Here is a 20,971-nt window from a genome sequence, read left to right on the forward strand (position 1 = left end):
TTTGCTGAAGGTTTTTCTCAGTATTACAGTAATTAAATCTAAAAATAAACCACACTTAAAGAGCATTCATTGACTTAAACGACTGCATTTAAATAACAGGTCACTAACTCAGACATGAGGTGCAAGCTACAGCAGTGTGTTGCTTTATTTAAAGACATTCTTGTTAGCAGGTAAAAATGTGTTGTATCTCATGGTTAATGTATCACTTTCACAGCAGTTTTACAAGCAGGAAAGTAATTCTGTAATTAGAAAGGAGAAAGAATGTAATGTTACATGGTATTTGCCTAAGCTACAGATCAAAGCAATTCATTCCCTGCTGAATAGTTCTGTCATGGTTATTAGCAATTATTTTAATCATACAAAATTAAGAAAAAATCTATACAGACATGATGGACGCGTATAAATTCCAAAACCTTCCAAGAACATTCCTACCCACTTACAGTAATTCGCACTGCAAGTAAACTAAGAGGAAAGCAGAAGGATACCTAGTAATCATTGGAGTTCACTGGTCAAAGGAGTGAGAATGAGGAACTGCAGGCAGACTCCTTCAACCCACTCACCTTTGAACTACATGTGTTTTGTAATGTCACAGGCACTGTAGCACCACTTGAGAGATTCAAAGCCGACTGGAAACATTCCTCACTGACAGTACCACAAGCCTGCAAGCACCAAGGAAGTACTTGGCTTCGTGTGTCACCAGGAGCTGAGAAAGCCCTGGTCAAATAATATCCCCTACCCCTGCCTGGTATCTTTACCCGCCTGATACCTTTACTGATAAACCCACCTATGCATTTATCCACTGAGCCATTAGAGTGCATTGGCCAAATAGTGTTTGAAGAAGAGTCTTCAATAGTATAAGGTGTTTCACTAAATATGTGATGAGTGGTGTGAAGCTGGGTGTGATGAAATCTGCCAAATTTCAAAACACTTGGAGTTGTGGTTCCTAAGACAGTGATACTTTTAAGTTTCATAACAAAATGGCAACTAGGCAGCTTAATTTAAGCTTTATCCATTACAACATTTTAAATTTCAAAGTCATACAACGATGACTTTGAAATTTAGTCAAACAGTGCTCAGTAGCATCATGGGATGTATTTCAGCAAAAGAATAAAGTGGTTGCAAGACAGTTACCCTCATGTATGTAGGAACCCTACTTTGCCATATTGTAACTGATTTGTCATTAGTCGTTTTCTTTTATGCAGGAATACCATTTTTATATTCATCCAATTTGTACTAGAACTTTACCTACAAATGGAGTTTGTAGGTAATGGAGTTAATTTTATCATGTTAATAATGGAGTAAATTGTAGGTCTGGAGTTAATTTACAACAGTTCTGAGCAGGAGCAGTTTGTATGATGGACTGCATTTCTCACAACATTTTAGGAACAGTTGCGGATGTAAAAAGTATCATAGTTTCAAGCGCAATTTTGCTTCGTTGATGAAATCAAAAGTTTCAATTGTGTTGGGGCAAGGAATAAGAAGATGATTGTGAAATAGTTTGGAATACATAGTTAATGCACCCCAAATTTTCCTACAAATTTCACAGCTTATCAGTTCCACTACACTAAAAATCTTTACTACTTGGGAGCCTAAAATTTAAACAGTACAATTTTGTAAATGTACAAGTCTGACGCAGCTGGAAGCTGCTTCATAAACACTATCAGGGTAGCAGCCACTGGTATAACAAGCATGTAAAGCTTCTCAGAAAAAGGCACCATCTAAAAACGTTCACTTCACAATAATTCTAATAGGGATTTTTCAAGGGATAATAATTTTAGTGTGCTTGCTGATGAAGGACAATGCTTGAGAGATGAGACTACATTACAGTCAAGGTCAGGTCCGGAGCTGTGGTAATGGATTTTAAAAGTTGTAAGACAAGTGCTTAATGACCAATAAAAAGAACAGAAAGGCTTCTTAATAAAGTGTACCGCCAGGAGGCTCAAGCAGAAAAAAGCACAGGGATGAAAATTCAGTCTCTACCTTAAATTTGTCCCAGAAAATAATACTGGAAAAAGCACAAAGATAATGCTTACCACATGCAACATAATCTCCATTGGAAGCCAAACCCACAAAATTTTTCTCATTAATGTGTCCTTTAAAAGAGCGGAGACATTGGGGCTTGTTTACGTTCCACAGCTTCAACTGGCTATCTGTAGACCTGCAAAATGAGGATCACGATACATGTTAAAAGGGTCTGCTAATCTCTGTCAGAAAAGTATAACGAACTGTAAATTTGAACATAGTCAAGGTTAATGGGAAACGATTTAATTCCCCTTTCAAAAACAAGGTGCCATAACACCTGTGATAATGAGGTAATAGCTGTTGTTTCTCCACTCCACTCCACTGTCTAGATTTCAATAGGTAAATACTGCTGTATAATCAGAACATTCTAACCTGGTTAGGGCTTTAGGTATTCCAACAAGCTGTCAGGGAACGCCAATAAATGATCAGACTTTCTAAAATGGTCCCTACAGATATATTTGATTTAAAACACCTAGATCCAAAATAAAATGCATTTATAGATCAGGACAAAAATTAATTAAGCCACCATGAACCATCATAAACAGCACACAGGAAAAAAAGGAACTTCATTTAAATATACACAAAATACAGTTCAACTGACTTTTTCCCCCTCTTCATTTTGACCTATGAACATGAGGAATTAAGTGCTATGAAATTATTTTATGAAGTGGAGTTAAAGATATACAAGCAGTGACGGTATGTGATTGTACGTGTACAATCAAAGTATTAACACGTTCAATTAAAATTAAAAATTGACCAATAGATTTTTTTTATGAAAAAGCCCTACACATCAATTGTCTATCTACACAGAAAATGTAAATCAATTCAGTCTGTATTCTTTGCTTTCGATTAAATGTGGTGTTGCCATTAAAGAAGAAAAGGAAAATGCAAACATACGCAGACACAATTTCCTCTCCATTGACAAACTTAGCATAGGAAACTGCTTTTCTGTGGCCTTTAAACACCATGATAGGCTGTTTAGTGTTCCTGAGATCATAGTAGTGGACACAGTGATCTGGAAGAAAGCACAGGAAAAATCACATCTAATATTTTTCAGCTCTGTCTGGGATCTTGACAGTAATCAATTTCAGAATATATATTCCTCAAGATAAGAGCAGGACTTTCCTTATAAAAAACGTCTATATTACATCTGGCCTTAACAATTATTTAAGCCCTGCTGCCACAAGACATAAAATGTATTTGTACAGCACAGCTAAAAATGAGCGGAAAATTCTAACTATTAAGTCACATTCAATACATTCTCTCATCAGTTTTGCACAATGCCTTACTGAATTACCAAACAAGGAAATAACATTCCTAATGGAGCTCTGAGAATAAAATTTAGATTTACTGTGACTTTATATTACAATAAACTTTCAAGCACTTTAATGTAAACAGATACAGTCCTGCTGTCATCTATAAAATTAAGAGCACTTTGAATAATCATTGTATCAATCTTGAATTTTATTCAACAATTTTTAAATTGAACTCTTTAAAATATTAGATTTATAATGCGTTTTTCAACCAAGCACATAAACATGACAATTTAACAGCTTCTCAAACTATTTGATACAATTCTGTAAGTGGCCACTTAGCCAATCTTAAACATACTCACCAGCAGTTTCATTGATTAACCCATAAGAACTGGTGACAAATTACTTTGGAGAGCAGAACTGATCCAAGTGGTGACACGTGTTCCTGTGAGACACCTTATATAATCGCAAAAGCTGACTGAACCATTACTCTAGCACCACTCCCACAGGGAGGATTAACAAGTGTTGTGGATATATGAGCTGGATTTTAAACTCCAAGCCCCTGCCGTTTAAAAATCCTGCTCTGATCAAGGTGAACAGATAATATTTCAGTTTTAATCATACAATTTCTAAGACAAAACATTTTAATACTCAGAATTATTTAACCACAAGATTACAAGGTCAGTACAATATGCAACATTAATTCCCAATGACAAGGTTTGAGAGAAAGCGGGGTGCTTGCACTGATTGGTATGGATAACAGTTACAACAAACAGAATTCAAAAGTGGTGACCAGAACATCCCAATAATATTATTTGTGTTGCGGCCATACTTTGAGATTTATGTGAACGAAAAATACAAGAGATTTCTGACAACTGTCTGACAGTCATGCAGTCTACATGTATGAAGTATGGAAACATGTAACATTAGTTGTTGGCATTGAAACTAAAATATTTTTAAAAATATATATTAGGCTCTATACAACAATATACAATAGCTGATGTCAATACTGACTGCTCAGAATGTCATTCCAATACTCTTTATTCAAAATATTAACAGAAATAATTACTTGCCTGTACAGAAATTAATCTTCCAACATTTCAATGTAATTATATGCACATTATGTTTAATTTTACACCGAGATAAACTTTTTTTTCCTCTCTCATATCAGGATGTTGTACAAGATTAACAAACTTGATCAATTAGAAAAGGGAAAAGAAACTCTTCAGATCAGTAATTAAAATATAAATGGGTAAATTACCTGCACAACCAAAAGCAAGATGATAACGTGATGTAGGACTGAACTTCACACAACACACATTTGCCTTGGCCTCAATGCTAGCAACAGAATTATCCAGGTTTGTAGACCATAATTTCACTGCAAATAACAATAATGAAACATTATTCAATATTATCAACAGTAAATGGAACAAATATAATATTAAAACCTTAATATTTTAAATGAAAACAAAGTACTTGATAAAAATGAGAAAATTTTATCAGAACTGAGGACCTCAAATTATACAGAATGCTAAAAGTATAATAAAAAATAAGAAATACTTTGAGCAATTTATACTTTCTTTTCTTCTGAGAAGCAAAACTTAAGCTACCTGCTTCTATAAACTACTATGTAGCGTTAAAAAGACTTAAACTATCAATCAGTTTATCAGTTTAATTTTTTTTCCTTTTATCTTCACCTTTTGCGTCATCTGAGCCAGAAGCCAAAAGTTTTGGATCCATCAGATTGAAATCAACACTCCAGCATCTCTTCTCATGCTCCTAAAAGGTCAATGGAGAGATGCTTCAAAGTTACAGGATAAATGTAACATTTCCCAGATTTTGATTTAGAAAAAAACTTAAGGAAAAACTAATGTTTTTCCCCCCAAAAGAGTACAGACATTTTAAAACTTTTCAAATCTTAATTTTCCCAGCAGTATTGCAAATGGAGAACTACCTGAACAGATATGAAGACTTTGATGAATTACATTAGTATTTTTAGAGCTTTTTAGTCCGTTAAAAGCATACCTAAAAAAATACACTAATTTGGAATTAAAGATTCACATAAATGGAGGTCTGATTTGGATATTACAAGGTGGAATTTTTAAAATCTAAATTGTCTTGACCATTGTCCTCTACATCTGAGATTCATAATCTATGGATCACAACCCAAAAATGGGTTGCCCTGCCATTTGGCTAGGTCAACACGATCCTCTTTAATAAACTGAAATAACAGTTTACCGAAAGGGTGTCTGTTAAATCATGAATTACTTTTTTCAACCCAAAAACACTATATGGAAAAAAAATAGCCAGTGTATTATATATGCTTTCTAGACACATAAATGCATGTAGTATGCACTGTGTATTAACATATTCATGCACTGTACTGTTTATATAAATAAACTGTATTATATTATAGTATAGTATACCTTTGCTTTACCAGACTAATAGGGGGAAATGGATGTCCGGTATGCCCGACTGTCATTTAATTACCAATGAGATATTTTGAAATCAAAGAACTCAGGACATAAAAAAATGTCAGAAGTAAACCAAGTTTTTCTGGAATGGTAATAGACTAGTGGCAAGCTCATTCATTATATCTTTGAGGACCCTCAGCCTCCATGAATTGCCAACAGCTACAGGTGTCAAACTGTTGAAGCCGTCAGCATTTGTACACATAATGCTAAGATCCTTTCTTTCCTTTCCTACGTCCTGGCATCATCTTGTTAGCATTGTAGAGTTGGGATAATATGATGCCTTCATTTTGGATTCATTTATTCAATTTCTTACGGAACCCATTTTAAAGTGGGTGCAATCAAAACTTCACCATAGGTTCCTTTATTCACTAAACCGTGATGTTTACAAAATCACTAAAGCCATCCGTCACTGCATTTGAAATTTAATTCATGTGCTGGGCCAGGATACTAGCTGCAGATCACAAATCAACATAGCAAAGCCCCCGTTTACTAGAGTTCGTCTATTAAAGCCGAAGTCTGTTAATGTGAACTCTGTTAAAGTGAGAGTGTACTGTACATCTATGTTTAAACGTCAACTATACCTCCCAGTAATCGAGCATTCCTGCGTGTGTAACATTAAGACGTATTCCTAAAAGGACCGCTATATCCCAGAGGATGCGTCTAAATACAGCTGGGTTCACAGCCCATTTGACCTTGACGTTGAAGATTTACCTGATGACATTATCAAGCATGGCTGGCATTCAAAGAGATTCAGAAAGACAAGACACTGCTCTACAATTTTCAAAAGCAAACAAATCCACTACGTTTTCTACAACCTGCTTGTGTGAAGCAGGTTTTCAGCACTTGATATCACAAAATTTAAGCTTAGAAGCAACTGCAACTAGAGCATAACTTAAGGTTTAAAAAATACACAGCCATGGTTGAACTTAAAAAGACTCTGCACAGTCACTATTCACATTGACATATTGATTTTAGTTTTGTGTTATTTTTCTAATATTTGTGGTTTTGTAAAAGTAGCATTGCATACTAGTATTGCAATAAAAGTAGTATTGCAATTAGTTGATAGTATTGCATACTACCGACTAATAGACTAATTATTAATCATATTGTAACGCTTCGGGGTTCTGGCGGGCGCCCTTGCCGTTGCCGCTTACGGTCGGCCCCGCACTGTCGGGGACGCGAACCCGGGCCTCCGGCGTCACTCAACAGGGACCCAGCCCGGTAAGCTAAAGAGAGATCTCTCCCCAGCCTAGCGGCTGTGGTCCTGCTATTACAGGGAAGGGCGGTGACGTCACGGCTCTGGTAAGTCGGCTCTTACACAGTGCCTGTCGGCCGTATGCGTTACAATATTTTGTTATTTTGTACGCATACCTAATTTCTTAAACATTATATTTTAGTAAAATAATATAATTTATTGGTAGACATGGTAGACAACAGTGAAGTAAATAAAGATTCATTCAAAAGCGAACCATGGCTCACAAAGATGACTCCTAAACTTAATCTGGGTCCTGGCTGAAAGAGGTTAAGAACAGCTGCTCTACAGGAAGGGTAAGAATTTGTTCTCTGCTGTGTAGAGAACCTTGCAATATCCTTCCTTAACACAGCTGTCAGTTACAAAGGCATCAAGACAAAAGACAAGAATGCCTTCTAAAACCTTTGAATATACTTGTCAAGTTCAAACAAATAAAATACAACGAGTTTCTAGATTTATTATAGGTCACTTCACAAACAAGCAGAGGAAACTGTTGCATACCTGATAAACCTTTGATCGTTGCCCAGTAAAGCCATCCCACAAAATCACAGTGCCCTCGTAGTCACTGCTTGCCAGCAGATTCTTGTGATAGCTACTCCAGCTGATACAGCTAGAAAGACAGGGGGAAATCAATGTCTTTTCTGCTTTGCATGCCAGAAACAAAATGTTTACTTAAACACAAAATAATAATCCAATTTTGATTTATCAAATTATTAAACAAATTTGGGCATTGAGGCTTAAAACGTCAATGCCATTTTTAAAACAGAAATCCTATGTACATCAAAACCAAGAGATTTGTCAAAATACATTTAACAAACACTGTGATTTGAAAATAACTTCTTAAAATATAATCTGAAGCTATAATACATAATTTTATGCTAAACTGCACAGTAAAGCTGTCAAAGCTATGCCAAAGGCTACAGTTTTTAATTTCTTATTTGATACTTCATTTTAGCACATCTTCAAAAATTGGGTGCAATTTAGAAAATATACTACAATGGCAACAGAAGTTTGATACTTTCCAGTGTTTTACTGAGTGCACTCTAACATCCATTAAAAACCTCAATCAATAACATACAATGGTTACAGAGATTTCTGTCCTGGAAATGTCTAGCAAATCTCTAACAAGCAGTCCTCAAAAACAGTCCTCAAAAAACCTCTCTGCTGTTCAGCCGTACAAATGACTGACTTGGAACTGTTCTTAAACAAATATTAAGAGCCGATGAACTTATATTAACACTTCACTTTTGGCACCTCAGCTAATGTAGATGTACTAAAGATTTATACATCTATATAATTCATCCATCATCAGTAAGCTGCTTATCCCATCTGGCAAAGTAGCAAGCCAGACCTTATCACAAAGGCACAGGACAAGGCAGGACTGAGCACTGAATCTTCTTCTCCTGGACATGGAGGCCAGTCAAGTGGAGGGTCAGAGAATAGACATTCAAGCCTAATGAGCATTTCTTTGGGAGGTGGGAGCGCTCAGAAAAACCCATGTGAAAATGGAAAGAACATGCAAGCTCCAAGAACACAGGCACCCGAAGCAGGACGCCTAAAGACCTAAAGCAGTGAGGCAACTGTCCTAAAAGCCATGCCAACGTTGCTCCCTTTTTAAAATCATAACACTTATAATTACCATATTAATTTAATTCTTAAACAGGTTAAACTGATTCAAGAGGCTTTACGACAGTGTGCCTGAAGCATACAATTTAAACAGCTTTGGAGTTCATTAAGTTACTCAGAGCCGCATATAAAACAAGGTCAGCCTTGAATTATAGCAGGTAGGGTTTTTTTTTAAATGCTTCTTTTTGTTTCAAATGTCAACATTTTCCCTGTTTTGGCTTTCATATCAGCAAGCTGCATTTCTGAAAAGGCTGAAAGATTAGTGAAGGGATTAGCACCTATTAATTTATGCCAGCAAGAATTAATCTGAATATTTTTGTCAAGTTTTAAGATTAAGAAGTGGGAAAGTGTCAAAGTGGTTTCACGGAGTATGAATAATCAAAATCATTACCTGATTTTGGAGTTACAAGTCATCTCATTTACAGGATAATGAATGTCCACAGCATCCTGAATCACAGTTCCATACTCGTACACTTTAATTTTCTTTGTAACACCGGCAATGGCAAAATAATCACAGTCACGGTCAAATTCAATACTGGAACACAAAATGGAAAAAAGAAAAGTTATCAAGTAGCCTGACTACTTGCCTGACAGTCCTGACTGTAAGCACTGTGATGTTTTAAAACACGTATGTATTACCAGTGACACAAAATTTTGTTGGTACTGATAAAACCTGAGAAAAGGTTGAATAAATGTAAAAGAGGATGCAAGTACCTTAAGAGTGATTTCAAATACACATAGGCAATTATCATGCTTATAAAGTCATTTTTTAGAATATTTTTTTTCTTTGACACTTAACAAAAGAATGACAGCACCATATAAACCAAAATAAAAGAAGCTTTGTAGAACAGAAGAAAAATAAGTAAATTATGCTGTTATACAAGACTGCCACCACCTGACCAAAAATTATCTTTAGAATTTGAAGCACTATCCATTGTAGCTTTAAAACCTTATCTGTAACCTGAAATACAGATCTTCTGATAAATTAGAGAACATTAGCCTATATAACTAATTTATTAATCAGCTGACTGATAATTCTATATGAGAAATGTGTTGTTCTTTAAGTTTTGATTAAATAAAAATCAGTCCAGTCCAAAATTTGATAATACTGGTAACTGGAACAAAAAAAAAATCAGATCCCATTTATTTCTTCATATCTGTCTTTAAAAAATGTTACCGTACCTGGAGACAATACTGGAACTACTGTAGAGATCACTGGCGTAAGATAATGTTGCAAGTGGTCTTACAGAATTGTAGCGTGTGAATTTGGAAAGACACTCCATAAAATCATCAAGCTGGTTTGTAGTCCTGCTTTCATCTGAGAAAGGACATAACAGAAAAAAAGCAGAATAATATTTATAAATTGTCAAGGCACTTTTTCTACACAAAGCTTGCTCAATATTACTGAAACGTATGAGTTTTCTCAATTTAAATACCTTGAAACCCTCTACAGACAACACTAGAAATAATGCCAGCAAAGTGCAGCTTTTCTTTATAACTTCAGAAAACTATTAGAAATTATTTTTGATTTGTAAGCTCAGCCTCTTTGTGTATTTTATCTTACTTTGCACAAAATTATACAAAATAACGCATGGCCAAGTCACATGCATTTTTCAGGCTTTGGCACAGTGCAATGGAGATATGATGGACAGGCCACCTTATTCATCAGACATGAACCTAAGAGAGAACCCCTGGGAAGCAGTGGATTGGCGTGTGAGCTGATGGGATCCATGACCATGTACACTTGCTGAGTGGCACACAGCCCTTCTCACAGAGCATGATTTCCCAGAGAGAATTAAACACTCTTGTAAATTTGCTGCCACAGTGTACACTGCTTGAAGCAAATGGAGGCAAGAGATAATAGACTCATTTGTTGAATAAAAGTGACCCCTGCAGTACATTAATGTCTTTTTCTTCCCGGGACATAAATTAATGCATTTCGCTCATTTAGGAAAATATTATGCTAAACTCATTAGCTGTGTTGTTTTCAAGCCTAATACTATGAAAATAACCTCTAAAAATGGGATAGCTTGTACAGTATTACTTGTAGCAGGATTAATGAATTGATAATGCATAGATACATAGTGCCTATACAAAGTCTACATACCCTTTCCAGGCTTAACAGCCTGAAATCAAGACACGTACGCACTGTGAGACAACTTCCCAAGTCAAAAACAAATATGCAAACATTCTGAAAAGTAAAAATGAAAGCCCAGGGCTAAATTTAGCCAGGAAATTGGTGTTGATGCTCCTACTCTTATAATATCCTATTCTAGTATTTTGGCTGCAGTTATTAGATAAACACCAACGCCAACCTTGGGTTGTTTATTTTTGCATTGGGGAGGTTTTGTCACTGCTCATGAGTTAAGTCTACAAATCAGATACCCCAGCGATTTTAGAATGTACACGGGTTTGCTCACTTGCAACTGATTTTACTAGGTTTCTATGATGGATTTAATTTAAGGCACACTGGGCTACGCAGTATGTGGAGAAATGAAGGGTACACTCTCTCCCTGAGTTATGCAAATTCGTTTTCATGCAAAAATGTGCTATGGTTTCCACAAGAACATTTGCTAGCTACAGAGAGTTTACATTACATGTGTGAAGTGCAAGCTGTGTGGCTGGTTTCTTCCGCGCGTGATTAGAGCAGAGTAAGCATAATGAGCCCTCCACCAGGACTACACCCTGCTCTACACTTCACTCTCACTTTGCTTTCGGGCACATGTGGTAACTAATGCATCTTATCCAGCGCTCTTTCATACGAATATTATGAGTAGCCTACATTGCAATCATGTCAGAGATGCACCAAAAAGATTATTTTTAACTGTGCATTTTTTGTTTAATGACTAAACAATACTCTATACAGTAATAAAATGGTCATTATCATTTCCTATACTGTATATTTTTTAAGTTCATGTTATACCTGTTCATTAGTCTAATCATTAGGTTCTAAAATGTGTTTTTTTATTCATCATTTCATTTCTCTCTCCCTATATAAACAGGGGAAGTTTCCTTTCTTTCTCAACCTCATGGATTGCCATCGGTTGTTGCTATATTCTCTCTTGCTCACTACCACCCTTCGTGATCAGCAAACACACCTGTTAACCATGAGTGGACAATTAACACTAATAAGCCTGCAATTCTGCTCTCCTGTCTCTCTTGCCTCATTTACAGGCACAGCTAGGGAAAATATGGTAGGATCGCTGCAATATTATAGAGAATTACCATTCTTATGTGTTCATGCAACTTCCAACTTGCATAAGATTTGGGCCAAGTAAAAATGTGAGAAACCAAACCCACACATTACATTAATGTACTCTGCATTTTAACACTGGTTCACAATATAGTAACATTTTACACTGAATTCAAATGGACATTATATTAAAATGCACTAAAAATAAAATTGAATCATTCCTTAAAATCCTAAATCCTACTGTAAAATTTAACTGCTTTCTATAGCTGCAATTAAAATCAAGTGAGACCAGCTCTATTAGATGAGAACCAGAGTTTCACATGGCACCTCAGCAGAGGTGTAGGGAGGTGCCATGAACTGTAATTGGTTAATCAGTCTTGGTTTATAGAGTAAATCAGGTTGCTTAAAAACAATGAGGGGCACAGTGACTTACCCGTTATCCTAGACATCCTGTTAGAGAAGTAGCACTGCTCCAGGTCCTCAAAGTGAGCTGTAAGCCTCTTCCGCCGTGATGCCAGGGTGCTGTTATACCAGGGCTGCCTCTTTCCCTGACAGGATAAATGACTTTACTAGCGCTGCTTACAAGACACGAGCCACTGTTTTCAGTTAAAACTTAATGCTCTGTAATATATACCATTTTTAACAAAGCAACAATTTGTATGACCACTTCATAATTTAAGTAAAACGTTTTTTTTTCCTCTACCCTTCAATGAGGAAGTAAGGAAGGATGCAGTGGGCTGCTACCTGCTATCCTTTTCACATCATACTGAATCTGTTCATTTTGTGCAGTATACAATGATATGATTTCGAGACAAATTAGTGAGAAAGATATGCAACAAACCTATTTGTTACTACTTCCTGATTATCTGTAATTCTGAGTGTAAAATGTTTGGAATTGCTACCCGCTAATCAATAACTGGTGATGTGAAAGTAAAAAAAAAGATACTATTAAAAAACCTCACTGAAAATTAGCATAAAATACATAATAGGAATACACAAGTATTTAAATAGATTAACCATTCCTTTCATATATATTTATGGCTGGCTGTAAGACTAATACTTGTGAATTCAATGGAAAATACGGAGCTAAGGCAGTCACAAATTTTACATGGTAGTTGCCGTGTTACTATATTTCTCATTTCTGTATATCTCAGTGACAGATTATATATATATATAAAACTGATTTCATTCAAAATGATAAGAAAACAATTTAAAAAAATCATGAGAAAACCCAGTGTTTCTATGAAACATCTTCAACACATACAAAATCTGTAAATTAAATCTAAGAGAACACCACTAAGAATTCCATCTTTAGCAGATGACCAAAAGCCCCTTTCACAAGCAGCAGCTGACTAGGTCCTATTCAAGCAATCACTTACCTACGGTCTTGAAGTCCCTGAACTGGAGTACATACATGCTTTACTATATGTTTGTTTTTATTCCTTAATCTTTGTGCAATAATAATAATTAAATAAGCTATTAGTTACATTTTTATAAATACTGCATGTTAAACACAATGTGCTTAATTTAATAAACAATGCCACATTAGGATTTCGTAAGGAAGTTTTTAAAGGTGAAAATATGACTTTCAAAAATCACATACCTGGGAACTACCGCTGAATCCTGGCGGTTGTATGTACTCTGTGGAATCTATAATACTACTGAACAAAAAAGAATACAATCAAGCACTGCACTGCAGTTGAATCTAATATAACTTTACTCAACATACAAGCAGATACAAAACCAAAAATGTTCTGGCTCACCACACTACTAAGAATATTGAAAAAAATAAAGGGGGTCAATTGGCCAACCTTGATAATTAGATTACACGCTGATTGATGTTTTACACATTTTATCATTTATTTTAAGGTTCCCACAGACTCAGCTTTAATCATATGACTTAAGAGATAGTTGCAGATTTCGAAAATCCACTCTGTAAATTGTCTCCTGATTTATGTCTTCTGGCGCTAAACTTAATTTCCACTTGTGTTTTTATATTGCTACTGATCTTAAATACGTTTCCTTAGTTAATGCCCCTCAGAATTCTTAATAACTTGGTCTAGAATCCACAACCTTTTCTGTATCGAGATAAAAAGATTCAGTTTCTTTAGTCTGTAAGAGTATGACAATCCTTTAAGATCAGGAATACATCTGGCTGCTTAACTTTGTAGTGTTATAGATGTGAAATGACAGGAACAATATTTCAAAGATATCCATCTAATAAAAATACAACTGTACATTTTTAACAAAGTGAAGACATTAAAAACTCTTAGTATGACTCAGTGAAAGAACCTGGTAATAAAGGAATATTTAAGTATTTTCGTTGCCAGAATCTTATAGAATACCAAATTATGATAGTTTTGTTAACTGCATAAATTCATGGTTATCTGTACAGTTACAAAGGGGCTAGCACCAAGTCTGAAAATTATATTGGGGCAAGTGTGTTTCTTTGATAGCTATCAACCAAAATCACTCTTTGTGTGGCTGTTTTTTTATATGTGAACACAAAAGTACAGTTTTTTATATTTTTTAGCACTGGGAACCTAACAGGAAACGTGTGCATGTGGTCAGCTCACATCAAAAAATATTAAAAAAAAACTTCCCTCTGCTGTATGAAAGGAAGCTGGATGAAACTCGTGACTTATTTATATTTTAAACCACAAGCTTATGCTGCAATATTGTTTATGTCCAAATGCAGCAAAGCATGTCAATCAATTTTCTGGAAGGAAGTTCTTGACTATCTGAAATGAACTCGCTGCTGTATATAATTAAAGCTGCAATAAAAAGAGATACAAAAATATCTATTCAGGACCTACAAAAAGCCTACAAAAAATGTTTTTATTATTTAATTATTTTTAAATTACTACAGCACAACTGAGAAATGGTTTTAATTAGCCAAAATGGAATCAGCAGTTTGAGCACTCAGATACAACTTAGTCACGATGTATTTTTACATTAGTTTGATGTTCCCATCATTGTACAGTCAGTGCCTTAAAGGCACCTTAATTTCCATACTAATCATTACTAGGATGAGGTATATTATGCAGAATTTTTTTTAATTACAGCATTTTATGGCTGCACTCATTTTCATCTTAATATAGAATTTGTCCCTCTTCGTTTTAATGCATGGAAAAATAATTCATAATTCACTATTTGATTCCTAAGATAATGCTGAAAAACATCAAGGAAAAAGCATGCACTTACTCCATTACCTAATTTACAGCATTATTTGGAATACCTCTTGTATTAAAACACATTTACACCAACATTAGGAGACACTGCAAAACTTCACCATTTAGATTAAGATTTAAATTAAGACTGTATGTTTTTTTCTATTTAAGATGAGCAAAATCAATGTGGCAAAAATTATTAATAAAGTACCTATCTGCAATGTGCTAATGTTTCTAATCAAAAGTTTTTCTTACAGAAATTTGGGTCAAAACATTTAAAAATACATGCTGAAAACAAATTCAGATTAATGAGATCCACATTACCTATGTGAGGGAGAAGGAGCTTCAAACTGAGGAACAGTGCTGTCCAGATTATGGTCCACATCACTCACTGGGGAATACAACCCACTCATTTCCTGAAAAAGAACATGCTAAATTTTCATTTCAAAACAGAGAAATTACCACTAGAATTATGTCTTCGGTACATTTTTTGCACTCTTTTTTACAGCCTCAACAGGTCCAATAATGAGTTAGAAATGGGAAAATGCTTCAGAATTAAAGAAAAATTAAATGAACACATTTGACAGGAAAATTCATGAAAAACTAAAAGTTATAAACTAAATAAATGTTTTTCCAAACAAAGCTAGATTTGCAGTTTTCTAGAAAATAGTTAAAACTAGTAATAATTCTAATAATTCTCAAGAACTTCCATATGAGTGACAATCCTGGGTCTAAAACTTCTTAAAATTAAGCAAAAGTGGACATCTTACACACATCTTAACATTTCTTTTTGTTCTGTAATTAACTCATACCACAACCAAAGTATGATCATATATTTCCTATTTAGCATAACTAAAGTACCAGGAACACTTTCTATTTCCATGATTCCTAAAGCAAAATAATGCAAGAAAGTCAAAATGGCACACTAACATGTCTGAAATTAAGCAATAATCTAGTTTATAAATAATACTGAAAAGTATTTCTCCCACTCCAATTAATCCATCTCTTTTCTCACCTCAACTCGTTTAATATCTTCTTCCAAAAAGTTCAGTTCCTTTTGTAGCTGTTCCAGTTGCTAACAAAGTAAAGAGATGAAGGACATAAATATATTTTATCCACTAAATACACTGTCACTTCTGAGACACTGACATAACTGCTAGGGTTAGACAACTAGACTCAGCAGGCAGGGGTGCAGTACCATTAGCTTCTTTTATAGTTAGTATTTTAAAATAGTGTTCTATTCCATGGGCAAGTAATTTTGCTTATACTTGCGTTATGTGTTTCACTTTATAATTATCAAGAAATTTAAAATTGTTAAATAAGAGAAATTACTGTAATCCAACATTTTTTAATTACCTAAATATCTGTCATGTACGATAAAACATGCTTATGTCACGTTCCCATATAATAATGAAACAAACACTGCAATATTTCAAATATCATTGTCTCTATCTTCATATAATACAATTATGTTTTAGCAACCAGAAATTATTAAGAGTGAAAATTCTTACTTCACGTTTATTTCTTCTGGCTTCCTTAAGGAATTCCATTAAAATTTGGAGCTGTGCTGCTTGAGATTCCTTTTGAAAAAAAAAGAAATGAAGCTAGCAATAATAAGCAACAACTTTTTTCAATATAGGAAAGTCTCGTAAATGTCTGTTACTAATGAATAGATGCTGAGCCATTTGTTTGCAAACGTCCTTACCGAAGATCCAAATCTGAACAAGAAAATGAACTAACAGTATGTAATGAATCACAATTAAAACCTGAACATTTCTTTACCTACCAAGAAGGACATTTTATGGGTTGTTAAAGAGTTTAATGAACATAATGTGAACTACTACTAGACGTTAAAATATAATTAACATGTTAACTATAAAACATTAAGTACAGAGAGTAGAAAACTAACCAAATCAATGATAAGATTTATTCCAATGGACAAGCTATTCAAAAAAGAAAACATAAAAAAAACACAAATCAGATCGAGAAGATGCCAGAGCTTTTGGTCATAGCAACAAAACACCCTGTCACCCATGGAATGCAGAACAGTGGGAGAACACAATAAACCAGAACCAGCTGAGCAAAAATTGCATGGAATGATGGAATGGAGTAAACAGATACTGTGACTAGACACTGATGGTAAATACCATATAGAGTTAGTTTAACTACTCTCAAAATGTCACAGGAAGCCAGTGCAGGGACTCCAAGACAGTAGGTACGCGAGTGCTTGCATGGGACCTAGTGAGGTTTCTAGCTGATCAACTCTAAACATACTGTCACTTAAATAATGTTTTAAGGAGTCTTGGAAGTACAACATGTTAATAGTTGATCCATAAAAAAAACAAATGCATGAACCAGTGTGCATCTGCTATAAGACAGAAAGAATGATGTATTGACAATATTCTGCACGAGGTTAAAAGTCATTCCAGGATCAAATTAATTCTAATTTGAAACTTAAGTATTGGCAAGGTCACATTACTGGTTTTTTATGGGAGGAACTCAATAAGATGAACTTATCTTAATAATGATGCAAAAAATTATGATCTAAACTTATACTTAAACTTATCTTTGAAGTTTGCAGACAATACCAAAATAGGAGGATTAGCAAACACTGCAGAAGCAGCAAAGGAAATTAAAAAGATGAATCCAATACTGGAGAATCACTCGGCAGGTGACATTTTACTTACACATGCTAAAGAGTATTACATGCAAGTGACAAAAAAACTATAAACACAAAATGGTGAACCTGAAGACGTTACTTATGAAACCTTAGAATTTTATGTTGACATATTATTTACATTAATATGGGGGAGCAATTAAAAAAATCCTATAAAATATTATGATATATATGATCTAAGTATTTAAATCGAGGTTGTTTGATTAAAATTAGATAATGCAGTACTGAGAATATTGAGTTTAACTTTGGTCATCATGTTATAAAAACATCTAAAAGAGCAGCCAGAGAAGAAGGAAGGAAATTAATTTTTAGGATTTTAAGGAAGACTAAGAGAGGACCTCCAAGTATTCTAAAGCTTCAATGGCACTGATAAACCAGTGGACTTCATCAGAATAAACACTGAAATATGAACCAGAGAACATGAGTGCAAACTACATAGAAGTACATTTAAAAACCAAGAACAGGAGATAGCTCTTTATACAAAGGATTGTGATATTGTAAATACTTTCTACAAAACAAGGTAATGTCAACACTATGGACACCATACCGCTTCAAGCTGTTTCTTTTTCTGTACAAGAAGCTCCAGCATAAAATTCACATTTGCAAGATCCAGATTTTCTTGATCTGTACCCAGCACATCTTGGAAAACTTGCCATCTATGCCCATTCTGAAAAGAAAAATAAATTTAGTACATACAAAACATCACACAGTACCTCATTATCATCTGCCAGTGCTTTCATCTAATGAGAAATGCCCATTTTAATTTTGTAAAAAAATAATCACATTTTCGGAAGAATCCAGATTATTGTTCTCCATCTGTCCTGGTGGCTACAGATTTCCAAAACAAAGAGTCAGTAATGGAACACAGAGGAGGAAAGAAAGATGAATCCATTTCCAGCTTTTTAGCCTCAAGATACAAAAAATGGTTTTCACATGTTTAGTTTCACATGAAACTGTATTAGCTCAGATATGTTGGAAGTAATGTCTGTACCTTGGTATGAAAAAAATGTTAACTCAATAGACAACGACAGCACCGCTCACTGTGTAATCATGTTACATTTAAGCAAAATCTGTTTGGGTGACATCTGGCTGATATTTTCCTTGTCTTTCTTTGGGCCACAGAGCTCAATTTCTTTATTGCTTTACTGTCTCACCCAGATTTATACCCCAATGAAACAGGAACAAAAAATGTTTTCCATAATAAAGCACACGAGTTAAAGACTGGATAAAGTCTTCCTTAATAAACAACCAAAAATCTTATACTGTAATCCTAACAGCAAACGCAAAATAAGGCTATATTTGTCCATTTCATTCCAGGAAACACAAAGGTTACATTTGCCCACACTTTCAAGTATTGTTTTTTTTAAATAAAATGCATCAAAAACAAAATTACATTCTACATTCATCTGCACGAATGTGGCATTCATGGCCAGGTTTGAAGGAAGAAGTCCCTTCTGAAGGTAAACTACAAAAGGCAGTGACTACAATTGGCCAAAATATAGCTCTGAGAACTGGCATCACACAAGTTCATCGGATGAAAGAAAATATACTTATCATATTTTGCATATGCTTATCAGTTATGTTTGGTGTAGAAATGGTGAACATCATGCTGAGAAATTTTCTAATCACTGTGAAATAGTGAAGGGGTCTGTTGTTTTAGGGTTTTGAACTCCATCATACTGTATATATAGGGGCATATTAGACAAACAACTGGATTCCTCTGACAAGAACCTCTATCTTGGTCAGAAATAGACATTCCAGCATGACAATGACCAAAAGCATATATCCAAATTAGCAATGCAATGGTCAACTGCACTTTACAAATGGAAATCACACTATCGAAAAGGATCAAGAGCAATTCTGTCTGAAGGAGTGGTAAAAAATTGCCATAAAAAAGTAAAAGATCATGGAACACTACAGAGGGCATTTTGTCTGCTTAATCCAATCCAGAGGAAGACTTATAAAATACTAAGTACAGGAGTATGACCCTTGCCTAACCTCCCATCAATTTTCAGATGGTTCGCTAAGCCTACTACATTTTACCAGGTAACACAGGGCAAACTCCACATTTGGTTCATTACTGGTTTATTAATAAAAATTGACATTTTAACTAGCATTTGTTTTACTGGAAAAAAGCCTTTTTTTTTCTAGGAGATTAAAGGAAGTGGCAGAACTCCAAACTTTGTGCATGATTTTTGCCACCTCAGTAAATGCTTTCAATGTGATTTTTAAGTAATTTGTCCATAACATAGGCTAGAACTCTCCAGTTTTCCCACTTGTGCATTTTGCGTTCCAACAGTCACAGAATACTGCTGGTTACTGCCATTACTGGGTTGATCCTCTCCTTTTTTTATATTTTTCTAATATTATGGAACCAGCAACACATTTTAACCCCAAGTGCTGACATGGCATTTTTACTGGCTCCAAAGTTTTACAGCCCAAACATAAACCAAAACATTTGCTGTGTAAAAACACGTGAAGTAATAAATCCAAATACAGGAGAGCCAATGATCTCAAATTTGTAAACAATTTAGAAACTTTATCAAAAGCAATTTATGTATACACAAAATACAAAAAATAGTTGGAACTGAATTCTCACCGGATGGTCCAGTTTAAGACGTTTTTCTTCTGATCTCTGTTTCTGTTTGAGGATAAGTTCATTCACTATTCAGGCGTGGAAACAAGAATGAAAATCAACAGAAAAACAAAAAAAATATGAAGCCTTTTAATCTCAAAGATATTCACACAGTACACTTCATTTGGTGTAAAGAAAAACTGTTTTCCTCCAGAGACCAGTTATAAAATGGGATCCTTTTACCAAAGTATACTCTACTGCATACTTTAACAGAAATGTTGTAATCTATAAAAGCTTTGCATTAGAGGAGGACTTTTGATTTTCACTTTATTTAACAAATTCCAGCTCTCTTCTCTGGCAATCTCATCCCACTGATGGACAATTACCTTAATGTTAACTGTATTTATTTGTACATACTTAGCAGAATATTTGGTCTCAAACACAGAACAAAAATATATATTTTTTATTAATAAATGTATTTTACTTCCACAACCAGACGGATGTGGATTGCATCGATAGGGGTTTAATAAATGCATTGTCTTTTCATTTAGACATTACTGGACTTACCTAGAAAATTGGGGAACAGCTGATCCACATTATCAATAATATAATTACACTTTGGGCACCTGTTGCTGTCTTCCAAACTCTGCCGAATACACTTGTAACTAAAAGAAATGCACACCAGTAAAAAAAAGTTGACAAACTGTGCATAAAAAACAGACTTTTTCA

General features: G+C 34.7%; 1 protein-coding gene across 2 annotated transcripts in view; it reads right to left on the minus strand.

The window, feature by feature from the left end:
- The window catches only part of cop1 (COP1 E3 ubiquitin ligase), a 29,712-nt gene that overhangs the window by 5,861 nt on the left and 2,880 nt on the right, over positions 1-20,971 (minus strand). The window contains exons 3-17 of one of the 2 annotated variants that reach the window (XM_088928211.1): positions 20,810-20,907; positions 20,267-20,331; positions 18,215-18,334; positions 16,502-16,570; positions 16,006-16,065; positions 15,315-15,406; positions 13,424-13,478; positions 12,254-12,368; positions 9,810-9,945; positions 9,019-9,162; positions 7,503-7,611; positions 4,973-5,054; positions 4,537-4,653; positions 2,920-3,037; positions 2,034-2,158 (exon numbers count right to left, since the gene is read on the minus strand). In XM_088928211.1, coding sequence (XP_088784337.1) covers positions 2,034-2,158; positions 2,920-3,037; positions 4,537-4,653; positions 4,973-5,054; positions 7,503-7,611; positions 9,019-9,162; positions 9,810-9,945; positions 12,254-12,368; positions 13,424-13,478; positions 15,315-15,406; positions 16,006-16,065; positions 16,502-16,570; positions 18,215-18,334; positions 20,267-20,331; positions 20,810-20,907 — 1,505 coding nt within the window. Of the gene's footprint in view, positions 1-2,033; positions 2,159-2,919; positions 3,038-4,536; positions 4,654-4,972; positions 5,055-7,502; positions 7,612-9,018; positions 9,163-9,809; positions 9,946-12,253; positions 12,369-13,423; positions 13,482-15,314; positions 15,407-16,005; positions 16,066-16,501; positions 16,571-18,214; positions 18,335-20,266; positions 20,332-20,809; positions 20,908-20,971 lie in introns of both variants that reach the window. The other variant, XM_088928210.1, reaches the window with a different exon arrangement.

Source organism: Atractosteus spatula, chromosome 11, assembly GCF_055471065.1.
Source record: "Atractosteus spatula isolate fAtrSpa1 chromosome 11, fAtrSpa1.hap1, whole genome shotgun sequence".
Lineage (NCBI taxonomy): Eukaryota > Metazoa > Chordata > Actinopteri > Semionotiformes > Lepisosteidae > Atractosteus > Atractosteus spatula.